The sequence below is a fragment of the Ambystoma mexicanum genome, chromosome 4q, assembly GCF_040938575.1.
Source record: "Ambystoma mexicanum isolate Mex_15411 chromosome 4q, UKY_AmexF1_1, whole genome shotgun sequence".
NCBI lineage: Eukaryota > Metazoa > Chordata > Amphibia > Caudata > Ambystomatidae > Ambystoma > Ambystoma mexicanum.
In genome coordinates, this window is record NC_090928.1 from 254,500,120 (window position 1) to 254,523,220 (window position 23,101).

General features: G+C 44.6%; 1 protein-coding gene across 2 annotated transcripts in view; it reads left to right on the top strand.

The window, feature by feature from the left end:
• Window positions 1–23,101, top strand: part of LOC138467648 (lysophosphatidylserine lipase ABHD12-like) — a 981,794-nt gene that overhangs the window by 425,931 nt on the left and 532,762 nt on the right. For both annotated transcript variants that reach the window (XM_069607824.1, XM_069607823.1), the window contains exon 3: window positions 17,264–17,357. In XM_069607824.1, coding sequence (XP_069463925.1) covers window positions 17,264–17,357 — 94 coding nt within the window. The remainder of the gene's footprint in view (window positions 1–17,263; window positions 17,358–23,101) is intronic.

Here is a 23,101-nt window from a genome sequence, read left to right on the forward strand (position 1 = left end):
GGGCCTGCGGATCAACTGGCAAAAGTCTGAGTTGATGAACCTATCCCTTGGGGAGGAAGAGAGCAGGGTACTGAAGGCTATCTCTCCATTCAAGTGGAGCCCGGGTGGACTGCGATACCTGGGGGTGCAGGTGACTCCCCTTGGTGGCTGGTATGGTGCGAATTACCCTCCCATGTTAAAGGCGATCAAAAAGGACTTGATTAGGTGGGGCAATCTGGGGATCTCGTGGCTCGGGAGGGGGGTGGTATTGAAAATGGTGGTCCTCCCCTGCATACTCTACTTGTTTCAGGCAATCCCTCTATCTGTCCCTGGGGGCTTTTTTAAGGAATTGGACCGGGTGGCTAGGCAGTTTATTTGGAAGGGGAAGAGGCCGCGCCTCTCGTGGCGCCTTCTCACGGCGTCTAGGGGACGTGGGGGCTTGGGCCTACCGGATTTCAGGAGATACCACGAGGCAGCGCTTCTCCGTGTGATCAGGGAATGGTTTGCAGCGAGTTATGACAAGCATTGGGTGAAAATGGATAGAGCGGTTGCTCGGCACCACCTGGGTGAAGTCTTGTGGCTCCCCCGGAGGCTGCGACCACCACATATATACTTGAGCGATATCACGAAGGGTTTGGTCGATACATGGGACAGGGCAGTGGAGAGAAGAGGGATTTCGTCTTTCCCGTCCCCGTTCACGCCGCTCTTTAACAATGGGGATTTCTCGCCTGGACTGGAGAGGGGAGCATTCCGGAGCTAGGAGGAAGGAGGGTGTAGGACCCTTAGGGATGTGTTCTCCGTTCAGGGAGTGAAAACTTTTGAGGAATGTAAGTCACAATTCGGGGTAGGTGAGGGGGAAAGACTTAGGTACTTCCAGATTAGACATTGGGTCATGTCAGCGGAAGTTAGGGAAGCAGCAACGCGTGATTTGACACAGTTCGAGCGCTTTCTCACTACCCATAACGGTTCTAGAGGGCTTATATCGAACTTGTATAAACTGTTGGAGAGCACGACCCCGAGGGTTACTTGGCCGTACATGAAGAGCTGGGAGCGGATGGGGGACATGGAGATGGCATGGGGAGACTGGGAGGCGTTATGGAGGCTGATCCCAAAAGTTGCTAGGGCTTCTCAATTACAGGAAGCTTGGTACAAGTATATCTTTGGTTGGCACTATACCCCTGCCCGGCTCCGCGCAATGTATCCTGCAGCCTCAGATGCCTGCTGGAGGGGATGTGGGGGGGTGGGCACAGCAGCACATATATGGTGGGACTGCCCGCGCATTAGGCCTTTTTGGGGTGACATGGCGCGTGCCCAATCTGCAACCTCGGGGGGGCGGGAGATGGCCAAGACCCTTGGGAAATATTACTAGGGAAGGTTGGTGCGGAGGGGGAGGGGCGCAGTCGGGGGAAATGCAAAGCACAAGTGGTCTCTACCCTGGCGGCAATGAGTCTAATTGCTCGGAACTGGAAGAGCTCGGAGGCTCCCGCGGAGCAGGACTGGATCAGGAAAATGTGGGAAATCCTATCGCTGGAATGGGCAACATACGCGGGGGAGGGGAAGCTGGCAAGTTTCGCTGCCGACTGGGGCGAGATGCTGAACTACTTGAAGGGGGAGTTTAGGGAACAATGGTGCCCCCAAAGACTGAAGTTATTAGACATCGCCTGTGGATGAGAATGCTGGTGGTTTCCGAACTGTAGAGCTTGCTTTCGCTACGACCGGATGGGTTTTCGGGAGGGGGGGGAATTTTGTTAGTGTTGTCTTCTGTTTTTTGATGTTGTGCTTGTTTTTCTCTTCTTATATATAAATGCTGAAATTAATAAAAAAGATGTTAAAAAAAAGCATAAGTAAAAAATACTAATACTGAATATACAAAAGATTCATAAAAAAAACAAATAGCGGACAATTTCACTCCAAACCCAAATAAACATCATACATATAACTTTCGGATTGGAGATAACATAATAACTTTCATTAAACAGAATTCATCTTAAAACCATTTCATTAAAAAAACAATAAAATTAGACACTTTGTCTTAACTCAGATCGCACACGTTTCTTAGAAAGGTTGTTACCTGAATTTTTAACCTGGTAGAGTCATCATGTAACATTCGGTACCATATACATTCTCTGTTCACATCATGGGGTGTCCTTACAAATTGAACAAAGTACCTAAGTCTTTGTACCTTAAGACCAGGGCAGATCAACAGAATGTGTTGCAGAGTTTCTACTACCCCGTCTTTCTTACAAAATCTGCACCAGGGCCATTGATCTTTGTTACAATTTCTGATGCCTCTTATTTGATTTGTATGCATAACATTAAAACAAAACCTCATAAAATCATTGCATACTTGTTTACTGGAGTATTGAATCTAATACCCTTCTATGCCCGAAACCATTTCCTAGTGGAACAGACTTGCGTATATAATTTGGTATCTAAAATCTACTGCTTGGTAATTTACCAGTCAAATCCCCTCAGACTGTCTTGAATTATCTCAGGTTTCTTACACAAAGTAGTGACTGACATACCTAGCTCAGATAAAGACTTCATACACTCCACATGGAGAGTGTGTATGAAAGGGTTGCTAGGGTCTAAAAAAGCGCAGGCATATAAGGTATCATCCCTTGCTAATTTGCATTTTTTCCATAGAACCAGTCTTTTCCATGTAGCATATGTTGAAATGATTCTAGACCTAGTTTGCATTTGATTAATTCCAGAGGTATACATTTGGGCAGAAAAAACAGGACAGACCTCCATATTTTACCTTCAATGAATTTCAAATAATCATATAACCCTTTTGAGACCAGTTTGATGCCATACATTAAAAGAGGTACAACTTTCTTCATGTAGAATTCTCTTAAAGGAACCATGGAGAATTTCCCAAATTTGTTGTCTATGGCACGTAATTGTCTAATAGCAATTTCAGATTTTAGTTTCAACTGACTTTTTAGCAGAATGGTAGAATCGGTGCCAGAAAAAAAGAAGCCCAAATAGTTAAGTGTGGGTTGCACTTTGATTGCCTTTGCCCCACACTGCCATGTAAAAGCGTTCTCTCTCTTATTGGGACTGCCAAAGCGGACGATAACCGTCTTTGAAGGATTACTTTTCAGTTGTAATTTGTAAATGAATATTTCAAATTCCTTTAATAGTCTTTGAAGACCAATTTTTGTATTATCCATCAAGAGTAAATCGTCCCTGTATGCCACCCAAGACAGGCAATCATTGTTAAGTTTGGGACACACCAGCCCTTTGCTACATAGGGCAGTGTTTGTACCGCACACATATAAGTTGAAAACTGTTGGAGCCAGCATATACCCTTGTCGTAGGCCATTAGGGATAACAAGTTCCTTCGAAAGTATATCATCAGAATTTAAACGAACCGTCAACCTAGTGTCGGTATACAGGGCAATGATTATGTCAAGTAAATGAGCTGGAATGCCTAGATCTTTTAGCTTTTGCCATAGAAGTCTCCTGTCCACTAAGTCAAAAGCCGAGCTCAAGTCCACCGAGGCCACAAACAAAGGTCTTTTACCCGGTTTCATAGGTCTAACTATTAATGATTTTAATATGAGGCCCCCACAGTCTGTTCCAATGTTTGTCTTGAAACCTATTTGTTTTGGATCTAAAATAGATTGTTCAGTGATCCAGTCCTGCAGTTCCAATAAGACTAGTGAGCAGAATATTTTGGACTCCGGGCCTGCAATAGCGATGGGTCTATAGCTGGCTGGACATAAACGGGAACCTTTCTTGGAAACAGGTATTACAATAGACACTTTCCAAGATTGTGCTATATTCTTGTGTAGTAAAATATCTTCATAAAGTACAAACAATATATTGGCCCATGTTGCTGGATCAAGTTTTAGCAATTTGGTGGATAGGTTGTTAGGGCCAGTCGCACCAGAATTTTTAGATTTATTAATAAGGGTAGTAATATCTTCCACATTCCCTTTCAGTGTCCATGTTGGACTATCTAAGATCTCAAATATGCCCGAGTCATTGCTACAAGTGTACAATTTGGAGAAGTGTCCCAGCCATACATCCTCCTCAATTACATTACATTAAGTAGGTCTTTCTGAGGTCTTTCCAGGTCGTTAATCAAATACCAAAAGTTAGTACAACTGTAGCCACGAAGAGCTTTCAACATTTCTTCCCCATCACACTGAGCACGGCTGCCTCGATGCTGGATTAGCCAGTTTTTGTAGCTTTGTCTGATTTTCTTTTTCATATACAAAGCATCTACCTGTGATAAACCAGCTTTCCTTAGTTGTCTAAGTTCTCTTCTAAGTTGGTTCTTACGATCGTGAACAGCCGTGTCCATGTGATGTTTGTGTACCATGGACCTTTTGTTAGGGAAAACCTTCAGGTTATCTATGACAAGTTTAATATAATCGGAAAAATTGGGCGCCGAGTAGCATTCTTCACGTTGAGTACTGGACATCTCGTAATAGTCTTTTACCATTGTGTCCATAAATTTGATGTTATTTCTATGGCACCATTTGACTCTATTACCTCTTGAATTGGTAATCAACCCATGGGTGTAACTGTTTGTTTTGGGGCCTTGATTGGTCACTGCCATTTCAAAGGTAAGGAAGCAATGATCGCTCGTATCGGAATCCTTAACCTCAAACCCAGTCATTGTTCTTGAAAGCCAAGAAGACAAAGAAACGTAATCAATAATCTATTCCAAACCTCTCCCCTTCCATGTATAATGATTATTGTGAAGGAGATCCAGACCCCATGATTCCGTGAAATGGATCCACAGTCTTCCCCCTGTAGTAGAGTTCCCCCCCAATCTAGTATGTGAGCCTGAGTTTACAAGAGCATTATCACCAGATAGACGATCACAAAGGCAGTTGGCATTCATGTCCCCGGCCACTAGCAATTGCCCTCCCGGATTTGTTTCTAGCCATAGTTCCGCTATGAGTCCTAATTTAATCAGTTCTTTATCAAGGTCAGAGTCCCCTAGGATTCCAGTACACATTAATAACGAGTACCGAAAAACAATCTTTGTTGACCCCTATCTTAAACTAAGCCACCAGGAAATGATGAGCACAGCACCATTCCCCGGTCTTGGTGAGTCCTCTGGTTTGTTTGGCTGCTATAAGTAGACCCCCTTAGGCCTACCACTGTTAATACCATGGGCACATAAAGAAGTAACACTAAAGCCTTCCCAGCACAACTGTTCTCTACACCAAGTCTCCTGTATCAGTATAAGATCAAATTGCGCCAGTTGACTCATGAGTTTTTCATTGTGCAGTAGGTTAAGACAGCCCCTCGAATTCCAACTCACACAATTAAGAGAAAGGCCTGAGCTAGAATGGCTTGCCCAGTTGTTTGAGCGAATCGATCGACTCCCTCAGGGACAAGGCCAACCACCTCCACTCCTGTTTGTTCAGGTCAGAGTTATCTTTGGATATCCCTGCGCCCGAATTATGATCTTGGTAATCCACAGCCTGTAACACCGGCTTCTGCATAGGTGGCTGGACGGGTGGAACAAAAGGTTTGTATTCATAGATGTCGAAGCCACGTACTTGAAGTTGTTCTGCCTCCTTAAGAAGCAACAACCTAACCAAAGGAGAGGGTATGACCAGTCGCACAAAATCATACCTGAATCTATGTATGAAGTCCACTAGCTTAATGTCCAAAGACGAGATCAGGCGGGTATAGTCTTTATTGAAGACAAAATTGAAAGGTCTATTCAGAGAAACATGACCCTTGTCCCTAAATAGGACTTTAAGAATTAACTCAGGCAAGTCTGTAAAAGCCGGTTTTCTCAAATCGGTGTCCTGTTCTAGGCGGGCCTGATTCTCAGAATCCTACTCGGTAGAGTGTGCATCCTGAGCGCCATTTCTAGGCTCCTCCAGGGCATTCACTGTATGTGTAACAGGGACAAATTCTTGGATTGTCCTTGGATGTATTGGAGCTCGGTTAAATTCCGGGGAATTGTCCCTGAGAACTTTGAGTATGAGTCTACGTAATTCCTTTTCCTTCAAGTCCTCCCCTGAGGCCACACCTCCCACAAAAGCCTCACAATCTACATTGGGAGGGGAGAATGTTTGAGTAGGAATGGTATTTCTGGTAGATTCAATATCATTTTGTTTGTTAGCCATTAACACTCCTTTGTTGTTTTTCCAATCAGCGCTACCCAAGCCTGTATTCCCAGTAACCCTAGGAACATCATTAGATTCAATTGTGGCAGGCTTATTGAGGGATGCCCTCAAACAATCAAACTCAGCCGGTTCCACAAATGTCATTACTCTCTTGGCCCATTGGTCCCTACAGTCAATATATGCGGTTGACCCCCAGTTATAATTGGGAAGGTCATTATTGGTGCTTGTAAAAAGGGCAGTTTAGAAGATTTCAAATATTACTGCTCTCTTCTTTTTCATAGCATCACTCAAGGAGTACTCTCCCTCAGTGAACACGCCTTGGGATGTAGCTTTGTTAGTGGTTTTTAAAGGCGGCATGTCAACTTGCGTGGAGGAGTCATTATCTGACCGCACTTGCTTCAACCCCCGGTCAGAAGAGGACCCCTCCTCGTCCAACATACTCTGTTTCAAATCAATGGCTCTCATAAATTTCCTCGAGGTTTTCTTAAGGGCTTCATTATTCTTTTTTTTCTTAAGTTTAACCATTTTCTTGCCCTGTCTCTTAGATACTTTCACCTCAAAGTCTTCATTAATTAACACCTCAGAAACCTTCCCTACTCTCATGTCCTTAGCTCCCTCATCCTGTTGTTCACTATTCACAATAGGACTTTTAGAACTCCTTTCCCCCCCCATTTCCTGGGTGGATGGAATTATGATTATCTCATCTGTTGACAGCAGCTTTTCAGGTCAGGTGTTCACTGCGTCCTTTATTGGACCTTTCATATTAGAGGTTATGGCACCAATTTCATTCTTCATAGCTAGGGCAAAAGACTCTGTTAGTTTTTGAGGTAGATTCCCAACCTCAGATACAAGGCTCATTATAGCAGCAATTTCCCTCTTCATAGCTAAGGTAAGGGTCTCAGTTAATTTTAGAGGTAGTTTCCCCACCTCAGAAGCAAGGCTCGTTAAAGCAGCTGTCTGCTTTCTCAGTTCAGACAGCTGCAATCTGTTGAAAATACTCATCATAGCAACAAAGTCAGGTCCCAGAACTGAGTGAGAAGCATCATTAGTATTATCACTAGCAAAATTTCAGGTTGATTTTCCTCCAGAGGTGGAATAAATGGAGAGTCAGCAAGATTATCATGGCAAAAACTACTAGCTTTGGATGTCTGCTGAAGTGCCCTCCATGCCAAATCATTTTTCTCTGATTTTGTTTGACTCTGGAGAATCCAAGTCCACAAATAGAAGTTGTGACGGATCAATCGGGTCCTCAATTTTTTTGCAGCTAGGCGAGCAGTCCAGCGCACACTGCAGCAGAGCCTCCTCCTCGTCATTCACGATAGGGAGGGGCAGAGCCGCAGCTCTCGACAGACTGGCACGCCTAGTGGTGACCACAGTGAAAAAATCTGCTCTAACATCCTTCATCACAGTTGGGAGTTTATTTCTCCTCATTGCTGAATTTTGGGGGATCACGTTACTACAGTCCACAACAGAAGTAAACTAAATTTTATACCAACATTACCACAGCACAAGAAAAAGGTAATACACTTATGCCTTCCCCTTCCCCCGACAGCCGAACAGCCAAACAGCCACTTTGTAGTGCCCACTTGGATGCACGCGCACCTTGTTGATAAAGGAAGTGGCGTCAGTGGAGACGGGCCGCGGGCTGCACCGGGGGCGGGACAAGGTAACTATGGCAAGATGCAAAAAAGAGAAAGAAGAGATTTAGAATAAATGCGGGCGTGACATATTCGCTCCTAAGCCTAAAGCCGATGCAGAGCTGCAGCAAACAATAGCAAGCTAAAGATAATAGAAAGTCAGAGTAACACAAATACTTGGGTCCAATAGGCAAAGAGTCCGAGCAGAAAATCCTGAGTAGGCCACGTTGCGGCAGACACGTTGGATTCCTCTTGCTGACGGCAGATGACAGGAATGAAATTCCAGAAACCGCGGGGTCCCGGCAGCCAAACAGCCACTTTGTAGCACCCACTTGACTCCAATGTTCAACAAAAAGAAACGAGGAAATCCGGATTTGCAACAATGGCGTAATTTAGTTCTTGGTTCCTTCAATGTATCAAAAGAAAGTTCTGTAAATCAAAGTTCAAGCAACAGAAAAGTTCTTCTTCCTTGAACAATGATTTCCTACTTCATCAAATTGCATCAATGTTATTTCTTGCCGAGATGCCTTGCCACAATTTATAAATGTCCAAGAAGAAACACAGTTCCTTGTTAGGTTCCGCCAGACATAATTTACGGTAAGGTTAATGAAACACAGCTTCTGATTAATACTTAGTAAGTCTTTCTTTATAGTATTAGGAATCACAGTTTGTATCTTTGTCAGGATGACTTCAGAGAACTTCTACTTTCACCTGTGCAACTCTCATATCAGGTTGACTTCTGCAAGACTTCACTATGTGGGTCTTCTCGCCTGCCCCATAGTGTTCCACATTCCACTGTGCTTCTGAAGTTTTAAATCCACTGACAACCAAAAGTATTACCGCATCTTCAGCAGTTTCTCTGTGACTTTTAACAATTTCTCAGAAAAGATAAGATTCACTTTAGTGTACCTCAACACCTTCAAGTAAGCAAGCGGCTCTTCTTCTGAACATTCACCCTTCAGAAGGGCAGCCTTTTTGCCACTCATGTCTGCCTGCAACAACAACCAAAATGCCTTAGGATGTAATTCTCCCTCTGTCCTCTTAACTTTGGCAATGTGAGTTATATCAACATTCATAGAACAATCACAAGCCGCAAGCTTCCCTTTTCCCAACCGTGCCTTTGCCTCTTTGTATCCTGCCAACCAGAGTAGTTTAATCACAGAGCTTATTGTCAGTCTCTTTTGGCTGTAGGCAATGCTTGCACACTCTTGTCTTGGCCAATGCTGATATCCTTCTTGGCATGGAACAATGCTTGCGGCGCTCTTTGGCTTTGGCAAAGGTTTGATTCACTTTTAGCTTGGGCAATTCTTGCCCCTCTATTGGCTTTGGCAATGCTTGTTCTCTAAACTCACAATCAGTAATGTTCAGTCACTTAACTTTATTGTAAAATTGTTTTCAACAACTTCCCAATTGATTCTGAGGTTAACCTTCACCTCAGAATAGCTTTTAAGTGCATGCGACCAGTCTCATCTGTTTTAGGATGCTTTAGCTTTCAATTAATGTGCTTTACAGCATTATACTCTTACGCGAGTAAAGGGTATAAAGTTCACTCGTACGCGAGTGCTACTTTTCACCCGTTTTCCATTAATGAACAAGACACGTTTAAATAGCCTTCACTCATACACAAGTGATTCTACTGAATACAGTTCCCTGCCATTGTTCGCGCAAGGGATCAGAACGCTCTGTAACACTCACCGGCTTCTGTCTTGTACCCTTAGCATCACACAGGACTTGGACTGCTTCAGGCTTCCTTTGGGCATACACCCTTCCTTAATGAAGGTGCCTCCGACCCTGCCATGCAGTCATGGAGCTCCTCTTGCTCTCAGGACCCGCGGCTGCAAAACTCTTCTCAGCCACGGTCTTTGGCACACATTCTGCTGCGCAATCTGTGCAATTAGTTTTACATGTGGAAAAGCAGTCTTCCTTCACGCCCTACGCTGCGGAAACTATGCACTTCATATTTTGGGGAAACAGGACCCTGTCAGGACAAGCAGCTAGAATCTCCTTGATCAAAGTCCCGGTGTCCCTTCTCTTCACCCACCTCTGCCTGGATTGCCAACCCTGTGCTTTCTTCCTTCTGCTACTTGGATTCAGTTCCTGGGGGTGGACCAGTGCACGAGGATAACCTGAGTCAGGGGTCTTCAGGGAGTGGGGGTGAGGCAGCCGGTGGCGAGATGTGGTATTCCTCCCTTTCCCGTATCCATGATCCCTCCTATTTCATAGGATTCTCGGGTGTCCCAACTCACCCCACCCCCCTACCCCACTTACCACACAAACACTGGGGCGAGGAAGAGGGCGACTGAGAGTATAATGCTAACTCATACACATCGCATTGGACATGTCCCGCTAATTGGGTCAGGCAAAGTCAGGCACTTGACTTAAAGTGCATACATCTGATACCAATTAGCTGTCCTCACACGGATAAAAGGAGGAACATAGAGACACGTTTTGAGTAAGGTGGAACATGAGTAAGAGCAGAACTTCCGGGGCAAAGGCAAACCTACTGGAGCAGAGCAACGGACGAGAGCCACGTGTGGAGAACCCCAGGAGTTCCCTGCAGGGGGTTGTTGCATCCAAAAGGCTGTGAAAGACACATGTAGAAGGTTGAATCCCAAACAAGAAGGCTGCATTGTGTTTCAAGTGAACGGCAGAGCTGTGGAGGCGAGGCCAAGCCTGTGGTACTAACCTTGACTCGTAAACTGGAAGACAGTAAAGACAAGAAAGAAACGCACACAGATGGTGAGTTGGCATGCGACGTGAGAGACCAGTGTGTGCTAAACAAAGATTGAAGTGGTAACCTTATATCGCACAATTGAAGGATGCATGCGTGTGGATGAGACATGAAGAAAGGCAGACCTGCAAATGAACCTTGAAGTAACGATAGCCTTAAAGTAGGCGATAGTGAGTAATGGAGTGGTCCGATGAAAGGAAGTAACCCACTCGAAAGTCTCAGTGAAAAGTGAAACGTTTGTAGCGATAAAATGAACGAACGGTAAAAGCAAGGTGATTGAAATTAACCCCCAGAAAAGGGGAGAGTAAAAAGGTGAACGTTGAACTTTGGTGCATACTACAGTGAACTTCCCAGACCAGGATGCACTGCGACAAATGACTTAGGAGTGTGAATTGAAAGCTGGAAAGTCACGCACATTGGAAAGCCTTAGACATAAGGAAACGGTCCAAGCCCGACTGAGGTAGTCCGACGGTCTAAAAAGTTTGGTCCAAGCCCGACTGAGGGAGATTTAGTCCCTGGGCTTGAGGCCAAGGATAAGTCTTGCAGCCCTATTCTGGATTAGCTGGAGCGGCGGAGAGAGGAGGAGGGTAGATCAAGGAAGAGGCTGTTGCAGTAGTCCACCCTGGAGAGTACCAGAGTTAGATAGACATTGAGCTTCTAGGGAAAAGGAGGATACCTCTGAGGAGGTGGAGTTGGAAGTAGGCCATCTTGGCAAGGTGCAGGATGTGAGGAAAGAAAGAAAGAGAGGAGTCAAAGATGACTCCAAGGTTTCTGGCTTCAGAGGAAGGAGAGGGGGGAGAGCCAATGGAGAGTGGTCAGAGTGAAGGGAGGAAAGAAGGTACAGGAGTCTCAATAGGAAGGATCTCAGTATTGCTGGCATTGAGACCGAGATCGTTAGAGGCGCACCAAGGCTGAATAGCAGAGAGGCAGTCAGGAATGTTGGAGTCCGTAGGAAGAGATTCAGAGGGAAGTTTGAACAAGAGTTGGGTGTCATCTGCATAACAATGGAAGTGAGGGGAGAAAGTGGAGATAAGCTGAGCATGTGGGGAGAGATCTATGTTAAAGAGCCAGGACGAAAGGGTAGAGCCCTGAGGAACTCCACAGGTGGAGAGAGGTGGGAGAGGAGAAAGAGCCCAGGATAACCGGTAAGGAATGAGGTCAGCCAGTCCAGTGCCCGCTCCGAGTTACCCAGGGTATCATACAGCCACTTTGTGTGAATGGAGTGGTTGACTGTATCGAAAACAGACGAAAGATCGAATAGAATGAGGACAGCAGGTGACTTAGAGTCAAGAGATGCGAGCAGTTCTTCTGAGGAAAGTTGTCGGTCGTACCAGATTTATATGGAAGTAGTGTTATGAGGGTGACACCTTAAAAATAGCCTCAGGAAAGGTCCAAAATGAATACTGTGTACAATGCAAGTTGGCTTTTTGCTCCAAGCTCAATCCCTTCCCAAACCTTTATCTCACAAGCCCTGGGGTGGATGGTGGACCGGAGCCCGAGGGAAAAGCTATCGTCCGCAAAGAGGGTAAAATGAAAATAGCACATGTGCACACTTCTAATCAGACCTTACGGAGGGCATACAGTTGCTGAAGACAAGGCTGCCAGATTATGGAACAGCTGGTTGCAGTGATGATGAAGCCTGCCCCAAGATAGCAGATAGCATATTTGAGCCTATGGGCCGCAGAGGCAAGATCATAAACCAATCATTAACCAACATGATTTATCAGAAACCATACACCACCTGATTACACTTGGGGGGGTGTGTAAAAGGACACACACGTGGGGGTGGTGGAACCACAGAGCCCAAGTCTGTCCTCAGACCACCGGCTAATAGGCAAAAGGACCCACTAAAAAGAACAATTAGTGCCACACCTGCCTTCGAATAAATAGGCACAATCCACTATGCTGGTAGAGAGTATGAGTTTAATTTCAGGGTGTTGGTGTTGTAGCAGTAAGAAAAGCAAAAGGAGAACATGGGATGGCTAAGGCAAAATGTTGAGACTTTTAGGAGAGATTAGAGCAAAGTGCCTACTGGGGACCTTGACCCAAAAGCTGGCAATAGCCAGTGAAAACTGAGGAGTAGAAAATGAGTCGCCAGCTAGTTACTGATAGCATAGAGTCTAGTGGTAGCTGCAAAGCCATGAAAGAAAGCTTGCGACTTTGAGAACCCAATAAAGGTGAATAATTGTCTCAGTACCATGAGGGTGCCCCATAGCTCATCTTCTGGATCTTCTGACGAGGCCAAATGAAGAAGCTTTAAAAAGCCTGAGTTTACTAAAGGATGCTTTCCCGGATGCAACATCCCCAGAACTTTGTGGATTAGACTAGCGAATCAGACATTGGACTAAGGATATTCAATGCTTGTACCTTAGGCTCCTTTCATTTGATAGTGTTAAGAGGTAGCTTGCCATTTTATGTTTTTAGCTATATCCCTAGATCTTCTGGGAGTTTCTCTCAGCTTACCCTAATCCTAGAACTCTGCTTAAGGTAACCTGGGAATAAGTCTTGGGGAAGCCAGAGGAGTGACCCAGACCAATCCTACGGTGAGAATTGGAAAAGGGTGGGTCACCCCTATAATAAAGTGTCTTATCCATGGGAACTCCAGTGTACAGAGAACCTTCAGATAGGCCACCCTTTTTGTTTAAGCATTTCTGCTCTGCCAACTAAGCAATCCTCTTTATTGAGTTAGATTTATTTCAGGCTAGAGAAACTGGCAGAGAATCCCCATCCCAGAGAAGAAGAGGCCCTCGAACATAGAATTCTCAGGATTTTACAATGAGGTTCATACTGAAAGTCTGCATGATATATGTAGTCACTTACATTAACCGTGAACTCCCTAACAGAACATCCTTCGGCCTAGACGGGGACCTGGCTCAAAAACACCTTGCTATGCCTGCTCGGGTAAATCGCCTTACCCATGAGACAAAACCTCTGGCTGTAGCTGATTTTCCATCATATGCATCTGGCCCCAGCCGGGTAACTAGCACCTCATGTGATCTCCATTCGGGTTATCAGCAGGAATTCCTAACCCTCATGTGTGATGTGTCACATGGCATGCCTGGGCCCCAGGCAGAGATTTGTTGTCACATCTTGAGTGCCTTATGGACTTTTTGATTCCTCCTAGCTGCTCATGTTACTTCATTAATCCAGACATGTTATTTCCCCAGTTCTGGTAGTGGTACTGTTCTATCTGTGGAACATGCACGGTCAGCGCTTGTAGGAAAACAGCTGGTCAGTTTTGACTGTAGCAAAATCCTTGATCTGATTAATCTCTATGAGGTTCACTTCCATTCCAATGGCCTGCAGAAGAGCAGTGGTGTGCCCTCTATCACTCCCTGAAGGATTTAAAATAATCCCAGACCAATCCCCCAGCTGCTATTCCAGTGAAAGATCTGGAACATTTGGAGTCATGTCTTCCCTTCCCAAGTTAGGTTTTGGAATGGGCAGAAACACCTAGCTGGTTGTCACAGCCATTTCTTTACTAAATTTGAGAGGAACTGAATGGGGCATTGGGGAATCCCTCATTGAGAACAATCTGTCAGCAGCCTCTGACACAATCATCTGCTTTGGCCCACAAAAAGTAAGGAGTGCAGGGCTTGGTTAGGTCGGGTCCTAAACATGGACTAGTTGGTGGCGTCCTCCATTTACATAATTTCCTAAGTGCAGGTATTTTGGCGACCCACAGGGTTTTACCCTGTCACTGCCACTTTTTATTCTGTACATCATGCCATTAGCTGATTTGATCCATCAGTGTTTTTTTTTCCTTTCTGAACTTTGTTCACAATGCACAAATGTTGAAGTTGTTCTCAAAATTATTCCACACAAGACTGGGTTTTTGACTTAATGCAGCTTTGAATCCTTGGAACACCTCTTTTGAGCAGAATCCTTCAGTCCATGTCCCCAGTCTGCGCCAACATTATGCAAGTTGTGCATTATTATGGATGCAGAGTTCTCCTTAGACTCCTGCTCCCAGGTTTTCTCAGTGGTGATGTCATGAGTTTTTCATAGCAAAAAAACATAGATGTCGTCCTCATTAGTGCCACACATTGGTGGACTAAATTAATATGTTTGTTTCATCATGCTTGGAATTCTGCATCCGTATTCATCTTGGGCTCTCAGTGGCTTGGATGCATCTTCTGCAGAGGCCTCAAAATGCTGCAGCCAGCTTGCTATTGAACCTTCGTGGCGTTGACCACACCTTGCCAGACCGGAGGTCTCTGCATGCCTCTGTGAATGAGGCGCATTGATTTAAACTGTTCTCTCCTTGAAACCTGGAGCCAATGCAGAGTAGCAAACCAAGCTGTCGGATTGCTCTATTATAGACCTAGTAGACAGTTATGATTTCAATAGAAGGGTATCATGGTAGTCGCTAGCTACAAGAAGGCCAGGATGGGTAGGAAAGGTTTCATTGCCCTTCTTTAGAAATCAGAAACTCCTTAGCAGTTCGGTTGAGAACTGAACCTTACAAATTGTTATTCAGTAAGAAACTGAAGACCCTACCCTTGTAGTTATCTAAATACCAGCAGATTTTCTACAGCACTGAGATGCCTTCAGGCATTTGAACTGTGCTTTACAAAGACCTTCCACAAATCACAAATATGCCCCAAACTCCAGTAGATAAGTTAACATGATTTTTGAAACAATTAGAAAAAACAAAACCACTCCAAATTACGTTACGATTTTGGGGTGTCTGATGATACTGGAAAATCATCGGTCAAGTGAAGTGTGGAGACTAAAATGTGGCCACGTCCTGCATTTCTACTCAACCTTTGTTCTGCATCTTTCTGTCATTATAACAGTCCACGTCTCTACCACCCGAGAAGCAGGAGAGAGTTTCATCAACCACTATTATATTATCAGAGCAAAGGAAAAGGAGCAAAATGATTTGGTTCGACTGAGGGGCTTATTTGAGTGAGATGCCACTCTCTGATACTTTCCGACGCCCTCCCCTCCATAGGCAGCATGGAAGAAACAAAAGCAAGTCTTTATTAACATACGTGCAAGGAAATCATGGCCTCTCTGGAATGTTAAAACCAGTTTTATGCATGTGTTTTTCTAGTAGCAGTAATGAAATGGTGCTGCATTCACTTATACCAGATGAATTGTAATCACGCCTAGCTTCTGAGCCAGATTGTACTTCAGTCTGCCATCACCATGGAAAGAAATCTGCATTGTCTTTGTGTTACGCTTCCTTCTTTTCATTCAAGCCAGCTACATATCAACATATAATCTCCTGTGCCACGTGCAGTATGCCCTCTAGGCACTTTACACGCTTGATGCTCTACTCGCTCGGTATGATGCTCAATCTCCCACACTCAATGTTTTTTAGTTATCGAAATTTCCTATTTTCTTTTTTCAGTTTCCCTTTTCATGGTTAATTTTGATATGTATAGTTGTAATTTCTCTCTTGGCTGATTTTGAGTGGGTGTGGCATTTTTTTCTTGTCTTCCAGATGCCTCATTCGGCGGTAAGTACATCAGAGGTGTCAAAAAGGTAGTGCACTTGATAGGTGCAGGGATGGCGCAGAGGTTGTAGTGAAATCTGTGCCACAGGGTGAGGTGGGGATACCCCACTATGGAGATATCCACATAAATGATGTGGAAGTTAGATTGTATATGTTTAAACGAGGGGTGATCTTCACTGTGGCTGGGGAAGAAGAGAGTTTAAAGGTGGAAGAGAATTAAAGGAGGGGTTGATATTCACTGTGGCTGGGGAAGACAAGAGTTTAAATGTGGAAGATAATTAAGTGCACCAATGCTACAGTGTGGGAGGTTAGGGATTGAACACTGTGAATGAGGGTGTTGGTAGCCATGCTGAGGCAGCAGAGGAAGCATAGCCATGCCCAATCACCTGCAGAAACGTTTGTGGCTACACAATTGTATGTTCTCATAGCTACCTCTTCAATCTCGCCCTTTTTCTTCATTCTGGTTGTCTCTTACCAGTCCACTACTTGTTGTTCTTTTCTTCTCTGCCTCAGCTCTGTGTTCCTTCTCAAGTTTTCTCTTGTTTCTCAATGCTAGTTTGGTCTTTGTCCTCTGCTTTGCTTGTGACCTTTCATTGACATCTATTTCCCCATTTCTCCTCCCTTATTTTCTGATGACTTACTCTTCAAATACATTTTTGTATGATCTCTTGTCCAATTCTTGTCTTTCTGTCACCATGCTTTGCTGTTTTTCTGTGCCATCTTTCTCCCCTCACAGTCTTCTCTTGTCTGCTTTACTCACAGCTTTCCTTGGTATCCATCCATTTATCTCTGGTTATGTCTTTACTAAACACTGGTTTTTGTGCACTATTTTCTCTCTCTCTCTCCATCCCCTTTTTGGCCTCTTGTTTGCCCTTCAATCCATTTTCTCACTATGCCTCTTTCATACGCTTTTTCTCCTTTTATATTCTCCTCCTCCTCCCTCTTTCCCTCCTTCATCTCTTGTACCCAGCAAATAACATATTGCTTTGACAGGAAAACATATAAAGTACTGAAGCCAGAGGAGATAACTTGGTGACGTGTATGTTCCATGTGCCTTGTCAAGTCGCTGCTTTGAGAGCAATACATCTCAGTACCTCCAGTTCCCACACTTCGTTGCCTTTTTCTTTTGTATGGAAATGGTTCACATCCTTTTCATTTTTACCTTATTAGTGTATTCAACACTCAGCTGGCAACACATTTTCAAAAATGTATGTACGCTTCAGTTCATGAATTTTACTGTTTACTATACAGCTGTGGTGTTGTATTTTACATGAGCTTAGTAAAGATAGCTGTCACTAAGCATATTTTCAAAACATCTAAAGCCTGTCTGTTATATCCCTTGCAGTGAGATCACCGTTGAAGAACCCCAAGGACCATGGTTTAAACCACACATGTAATTTTTATCTGCAACCAGAGGAGGGTGTAACCATTGGCGTCTGGTAAGTTATGATGTTATAAATCATTTATACTGACCTAAATCGCCACTGTAGTGATTTCAAGGCACTAAGCCTCGTCTAGAAGTTGGCGTATTATTAGGGATTCTGGAAGAGATAGAAGTGGTTGAAGAGTTTCACACGTTTATTGAAAGATACCTTCTGGAGAAAAAGACACATCAGATGTGTTCGCTGTTTGGAACAGTTTTGAAGCAGTGATATGAGAGGCGAACTCATAAGTTTTGCGCATCATATTAAGAAAATAGGACTGGCTCAGATATCAACATTAGAGTATGATCTTAAAACTATTACACATCTGCTATATCAGGAAATGATAGAGATGAGCATGAAGCAAAAAGACTTGACGACATTTTAAACAATAATAAATGTCTCTGTGCAGGATCTTGCAAAATACTACAAGATTGGGCGCTCAAGAACAAACAGTATCTAGACGGGGCAGGCAGCTCGTAAGATGAGCTCATTACGAATCCAGAAAAAGTAAAAATAATGCATAATGGAAGAGATTGGATTCAAACCTTGGGAGACGCAAGCTCCTCCAAGTTGGTATCGGACCTTCCAGTAAATATGGCGAAAGTCAATGCAACAAGAACTTATCTGGCAAAATGCGAACATTTCTTGAGAATCCGCCTTAACATTTTGCATACAGGGGAAGTCCTGGCTAGAAGGAAACAATCTGACTCTAACACATGTCGGTACTGTTTACAACCAGAAACGATGGAACCAATCAAACATCTTTTACTAAGCTGTCAAGGGGTTATCGCGATACGTTCCCTTCACTTAGGCCACTTTTTCAATAAACTTTCGTGTTATGACGAAGACGAATATTGGAGCTGGCTGATGAGTGGGGAAAAGCCAACCTGGATAATCGCTGTAGTGGGCTTTTTTGAAAGCCTAGGACTCCTTAGCAGTCGATCATCTACACCGAAGTGAAGAACAAAAAGCTATCTAAGGGAAGCGGCGCAGGACCTGGATCAGCTCTTCTTCCAGTGACGAATGAATTGTCTGGACGTAGTCTTGTAAAAATTGTTTTTAATTACAATTGAACCAAGTTAAAAAAAAAAAAAAAAAATATATATATATATATATATATATATATATATATATATATATATATATATTACAGGTTGAAAAGGGAATATTTTATGTCAAACAAACATACTGGGAAAAAGGTAACCTGGGAGGTGAATTAGTGGCTAACAATTAATTAAAGGTATGCTGGAGCAGACACTTGTTAGAAGCTTAGTGGATGAGAAAGGTGTTGTAATGAACAATGAAGAAATATGTGAGTGCTTTAGATCATTTTATATATCACTTTTTCAGTAAGAATTGTATCTCATGCAGTCAAATGTAGATTTATTTTGAAGGAAAGGGTTGACTTGCTATGTTTGACACTTGAGAATAAATGTACTTTGGATAAAAATGCTGTAATAGAAGTGAAAAAAGTCATTGGTCAATTGAAAATGGTAAATCCTCTGGCCTGGATGGATTGCCAGTAGAATGTCACCAATCATTTTCAAAACCATTGGCCCCTGTGCTATGTAACTTAGGACATCATTTTCCTTTGTATAAAATAAACCTATCAGGAGGAAATCTTTAATACCGCTAATTCCAAATCCGGAAAAAGATCATTCAAAGCGTGGGAACTATTGTCAATTTTCATTGCTTAATGTAGATATTAAAATATTTGCCAACATGTATGCAAACTCCTGTCCCCTCACCAGTGCCCTGCTCAATTTGCAAGTTCATCCTGTAAATACATTTGGATTTGTAATTCATTCAACTTTGCAAATTGTTTCTTACACTTACCCCTCCAGTTTCTTGTAAGCTATGGGTTTTCTTGGTCTAGCATGGACCTTCTGGCTCTGTCAGATTTGGCTTATCGTGACTCTCTACCCTCCAGGAGTGACTTGGTTTCTGAAGTTAGACTGCTCTCTCTGGTCCTTTAGACTGGCAGACTATTTACTGGTGCTTGTTCCCTGCTAAGGGTTAGTTCGGGTTGAGCCCTAGAGCATTTCGATTCGTCCCGTCTCTCTGCAAGCCCCGGCATGGGCACTCTGTCTCTTTATCCTGTCTCAGTTTCTCGTTATTTTTATGCCTCCGTAGGCTGCTTGATTTTTCAGCCCAATAAGGGCTGTTCGGACACACTGGCCCTCTGGGATGCATATCATCTTTTCCCCTTCGTGGAATATTGGGATCCTTAGCCCTGTTTTGGTAATCTGGCCTCACCGGCCGTGTGGGTTGCATACTGTCCTCACCCCTCATAGAATGCTTTGGAGCTGTACCACCCTCTTCCCTCTTTTTTGTGGTGGCCTCGTACCTGAAATCTGATGGTGTTGCTCTTCAGCGGAGGCAGCTGTTCTGGTAGCTGCAGTACCATGTTTCCGTGGATGTCAGCATCCTCACAGCTGTTTGTTGTCTTGGTGGTGTTGCTCATGAACGCTGGTGCACTGCGTCTGCGGCGGTTCGGTGTCCCCCTTCAAGGGACCTGTGTGGCTTGGGCTCTCAGCCCACCTGGACTCTGCAGCATTCGGTGGGCTCTGGGATTCCTCCACCCACCACATACTCAACATGGTGCCGCCTCCAGGCTGGATTGGTTCGGCACTACAGCGCAGGCATCCACTGTGTGCAGGTGGGGTAGGTGTGGAGGGTCTCTCTCTAACTAGAGAAGCAATGCCATTGGTCCTGTGTTTCTGGCATCAAGGTTAACGGTTTGGGGTCAGCAACCAAGTCCTACACAGTAAAGGGCCCCCCTGTACATTATCAATGTGTTCAATCCCCATGCATGCAACAAACAATTGGGACGCAACTGGGTAGTCCTTGTCCCCTATGAAGGGGCGGGTCACACCCACTGATTTCCTGCTTGCCGTGTCCCCTACGGAGTGCATTGCTTAGCGAGCTCACATCCCCAGTCCTAAAGGGAGAAGGGACACATTCCCTGAATTCGTCACCGAATATTGAAGTATAGGTTTTAAGGCTTAAGCACTCTGATTTTGTTTTTTCTGTGGTACTGAATCTGCAACTCTTCAGGTAGTAGATGATATCTTGGGGGAGGGTGTGTGTCTTGTTGTGATTTTGATTTGTTGGCTGCATTCAGCACCATCAGTCCCAATTGCATATTCTTACGCACAGCTTTCCTGAGAACACTCGCACAGAACAAACTCGCCGGACCCGGCAAACGAACGGCTATCCAGCCCCTCTGGCACCCTTATCTGGGAGGACCAGCCTACAGCACCTCGGAGCCCATCCCCTAACTCAATTGGCCTTGAAAAAGACTTAGGTTGAAACGCGTGTCGGCTGTGTAGCGATTTACCATGTCAAAAATTGTCATTCATCTCTACAATGTTGTTTTCATTGGTGCTAACTAACCAAGAAATAAACAACCAACTTAATGACAAAGACTTGACTGGACCATATATTTGATCAATTCGCATAATAGCGACCACTGGACCATTATATCCTACCAGCGCCCAACTGATCCATAGTTTGTCATCCCCATCAATCTTCCAAATAATTGGGAACCCCGGAGTTGGTTCCCCGACAAACCAGGATCTAGGCTGCCGGTCTGATTCAGAAACAGGAAAAGAGGAGATGCGCAGGAGAAAGGGAGTCCCGCCACCAATAACTCCACCAATGCTAAAACCATATTCTTACCTGAACTGTGCTTGACTGGCTCTGTCGCTACCTTACTTCCCGGTTTCAATGTGCCCAGATCCAATCTTTTAGCTCTTCCCCACTTTCTGGTGTTCAGCAGGGTTCTATTGTGTCCCTAGTCCTTTTCAATTTGTATGATGAACCACTGGGTGGCATACTTTCGAAATTTGGAATAAATATCCATCACTATGATTGTGATACCGAACTTTGTCTTAGGGCATCATCGACAGATATTTCCAAACTCTAGCCTGCTTAATTGAGTTGGAGAAATGTATGGTCTCTGTGAACCTTAAATGTAATTCTTCAAAAACCAATTCCTTCTTTTTGCTTCTCCTGGTCAGCAAGCCAAAGTTCAACCTTGTGGGTTGAAAGGGAAAACCCAACAAGGCTGATCAAGCCCATAGCCTACACGAGGCTAAGCAAGTGAGCATTCCAGAAGGGACAAAGACTAAACTTTGTATCTGTTGTGAATACAGACGCATCCAGGTCAGGAGGAGACATCCCAGGAAAGACTGTCCGGGTGACCCAAAAGTGACTTAGTTGCAACCAAAAAGGAAAGCTGAGAGTTTTTTTGTTTTAGAACTTTGATACTTAACCACGAACTGAAAGACACTGTCAACATTTTGGTGGGGATCAATTAACCAGCCAACACTAATTTTGTTCTTTTTATAGTGGTAAGGCAGATACTAGGTTAGAGTAGAGTTTGACAGAGGACAGTGGTTATTTGTGAGATATCCTTATGAGCACTCATTTGTTGTTTTCTAGAGTAGGGAATCCTTCATTGAAGTAGGGTTTAGAGGAGGTTTTCTTTAATTTCTTTTAATAAACACAGTTGTTGAAACATGTCCTCATGTCTGTCTCCTATGTCACACTTATCACACCAGACACTTCCCTCCTTTGTTGGGTATTTAGGCGCTAAGTGCTATGAAAATCCTAGGGCCCCTTTAATGGTTGTCATGGCTTCTGACCCTCACTTTATTAGATCGTTATGGGAACCGACAGAAAAGCTCAAAGAACAACCTCCTGGAGGCACATCAGTGACTTGACCAATCAAATTTAAAAATCTGTGAAGCCTGCAGGGTTCAAAGACGCTGCAGTACACCAAGGGGTGTGGCCAGTGGGAGAAGGCGAACGCCAGATGATGCTCCCCAGTTCGTGGTATGCACCTGGCGAGTGCAGCAGAGCCTCCGAAAAGTAGCCGGAGGTGGCCCGCACCCAAAGAGGAGCGAGAGCACCAATGAATGGAGGGCCGAGAATAGGGCCTGTAGAGAACCCGCTCACCCGTCCCAACGCAGAGAGGCTGAACATGCAGAGGAACAAGCGGCCAACAGCCACTTCAGCGGCCGTTGCTTACTTCTGCAGGGAAACTGCTTTCACGGCTCTACGGAGAAAGGAGCCCAGACCACACCAGCCTCCCATGGAGCACCGGCTGGCACAAACAGTTAGACAATGGCTCCCACGGAACATAAGGTAGGCGTTAGGGCCAAAGAGAGTGAGAGATGCCCTGGGACAGGCAGAAGAGCAAGAAACCCTGCAGTGAGAGAAGCCCTGCAGCAGGGAGAAGAGCAAGAAACCCCAGAGTGAGGTGAGTACGGGTGAAAAAAGCCCTGGAGCGCAGAAAGACCCAAGAAGCCCTAGAATGGGGAAAGAGTGTGAGGAGAGCCCTGAAGTGGGGAGAACACCATGCAGCCTCACAGTAGGGAAGAATGAGAGATGCCCCCAGAGAGGGTAAAACACAGAGAACCCTTAAAGAGGGGCAAGAATGTGCGAAAAGCCCCAAAGTGGGGAGAAACCCCAGGGTGGGCAAGAAACAAAGATAGAACCAAGACCCAGATCAGGCAGAGATTGGAGAAACCCCCGAGTGGCAAAAGAGAGAAACAAGACCTGAAGCGGGATAAAGAACAAAGTAACCCCAGTTGAGGAGAAAAACAGTGAGAGGGAACCCCAGAGTGGGGAGAATACCAAGAAACTCAAGAGTGTGGAGAGAGGGAAATAGGCACGCCCGAGTGTAGGAATCCCAGAGCAGGGAGAGAGACTGAGGACTGTAAACGTAGGCAAGGGCCTGTGTTAGAGACACA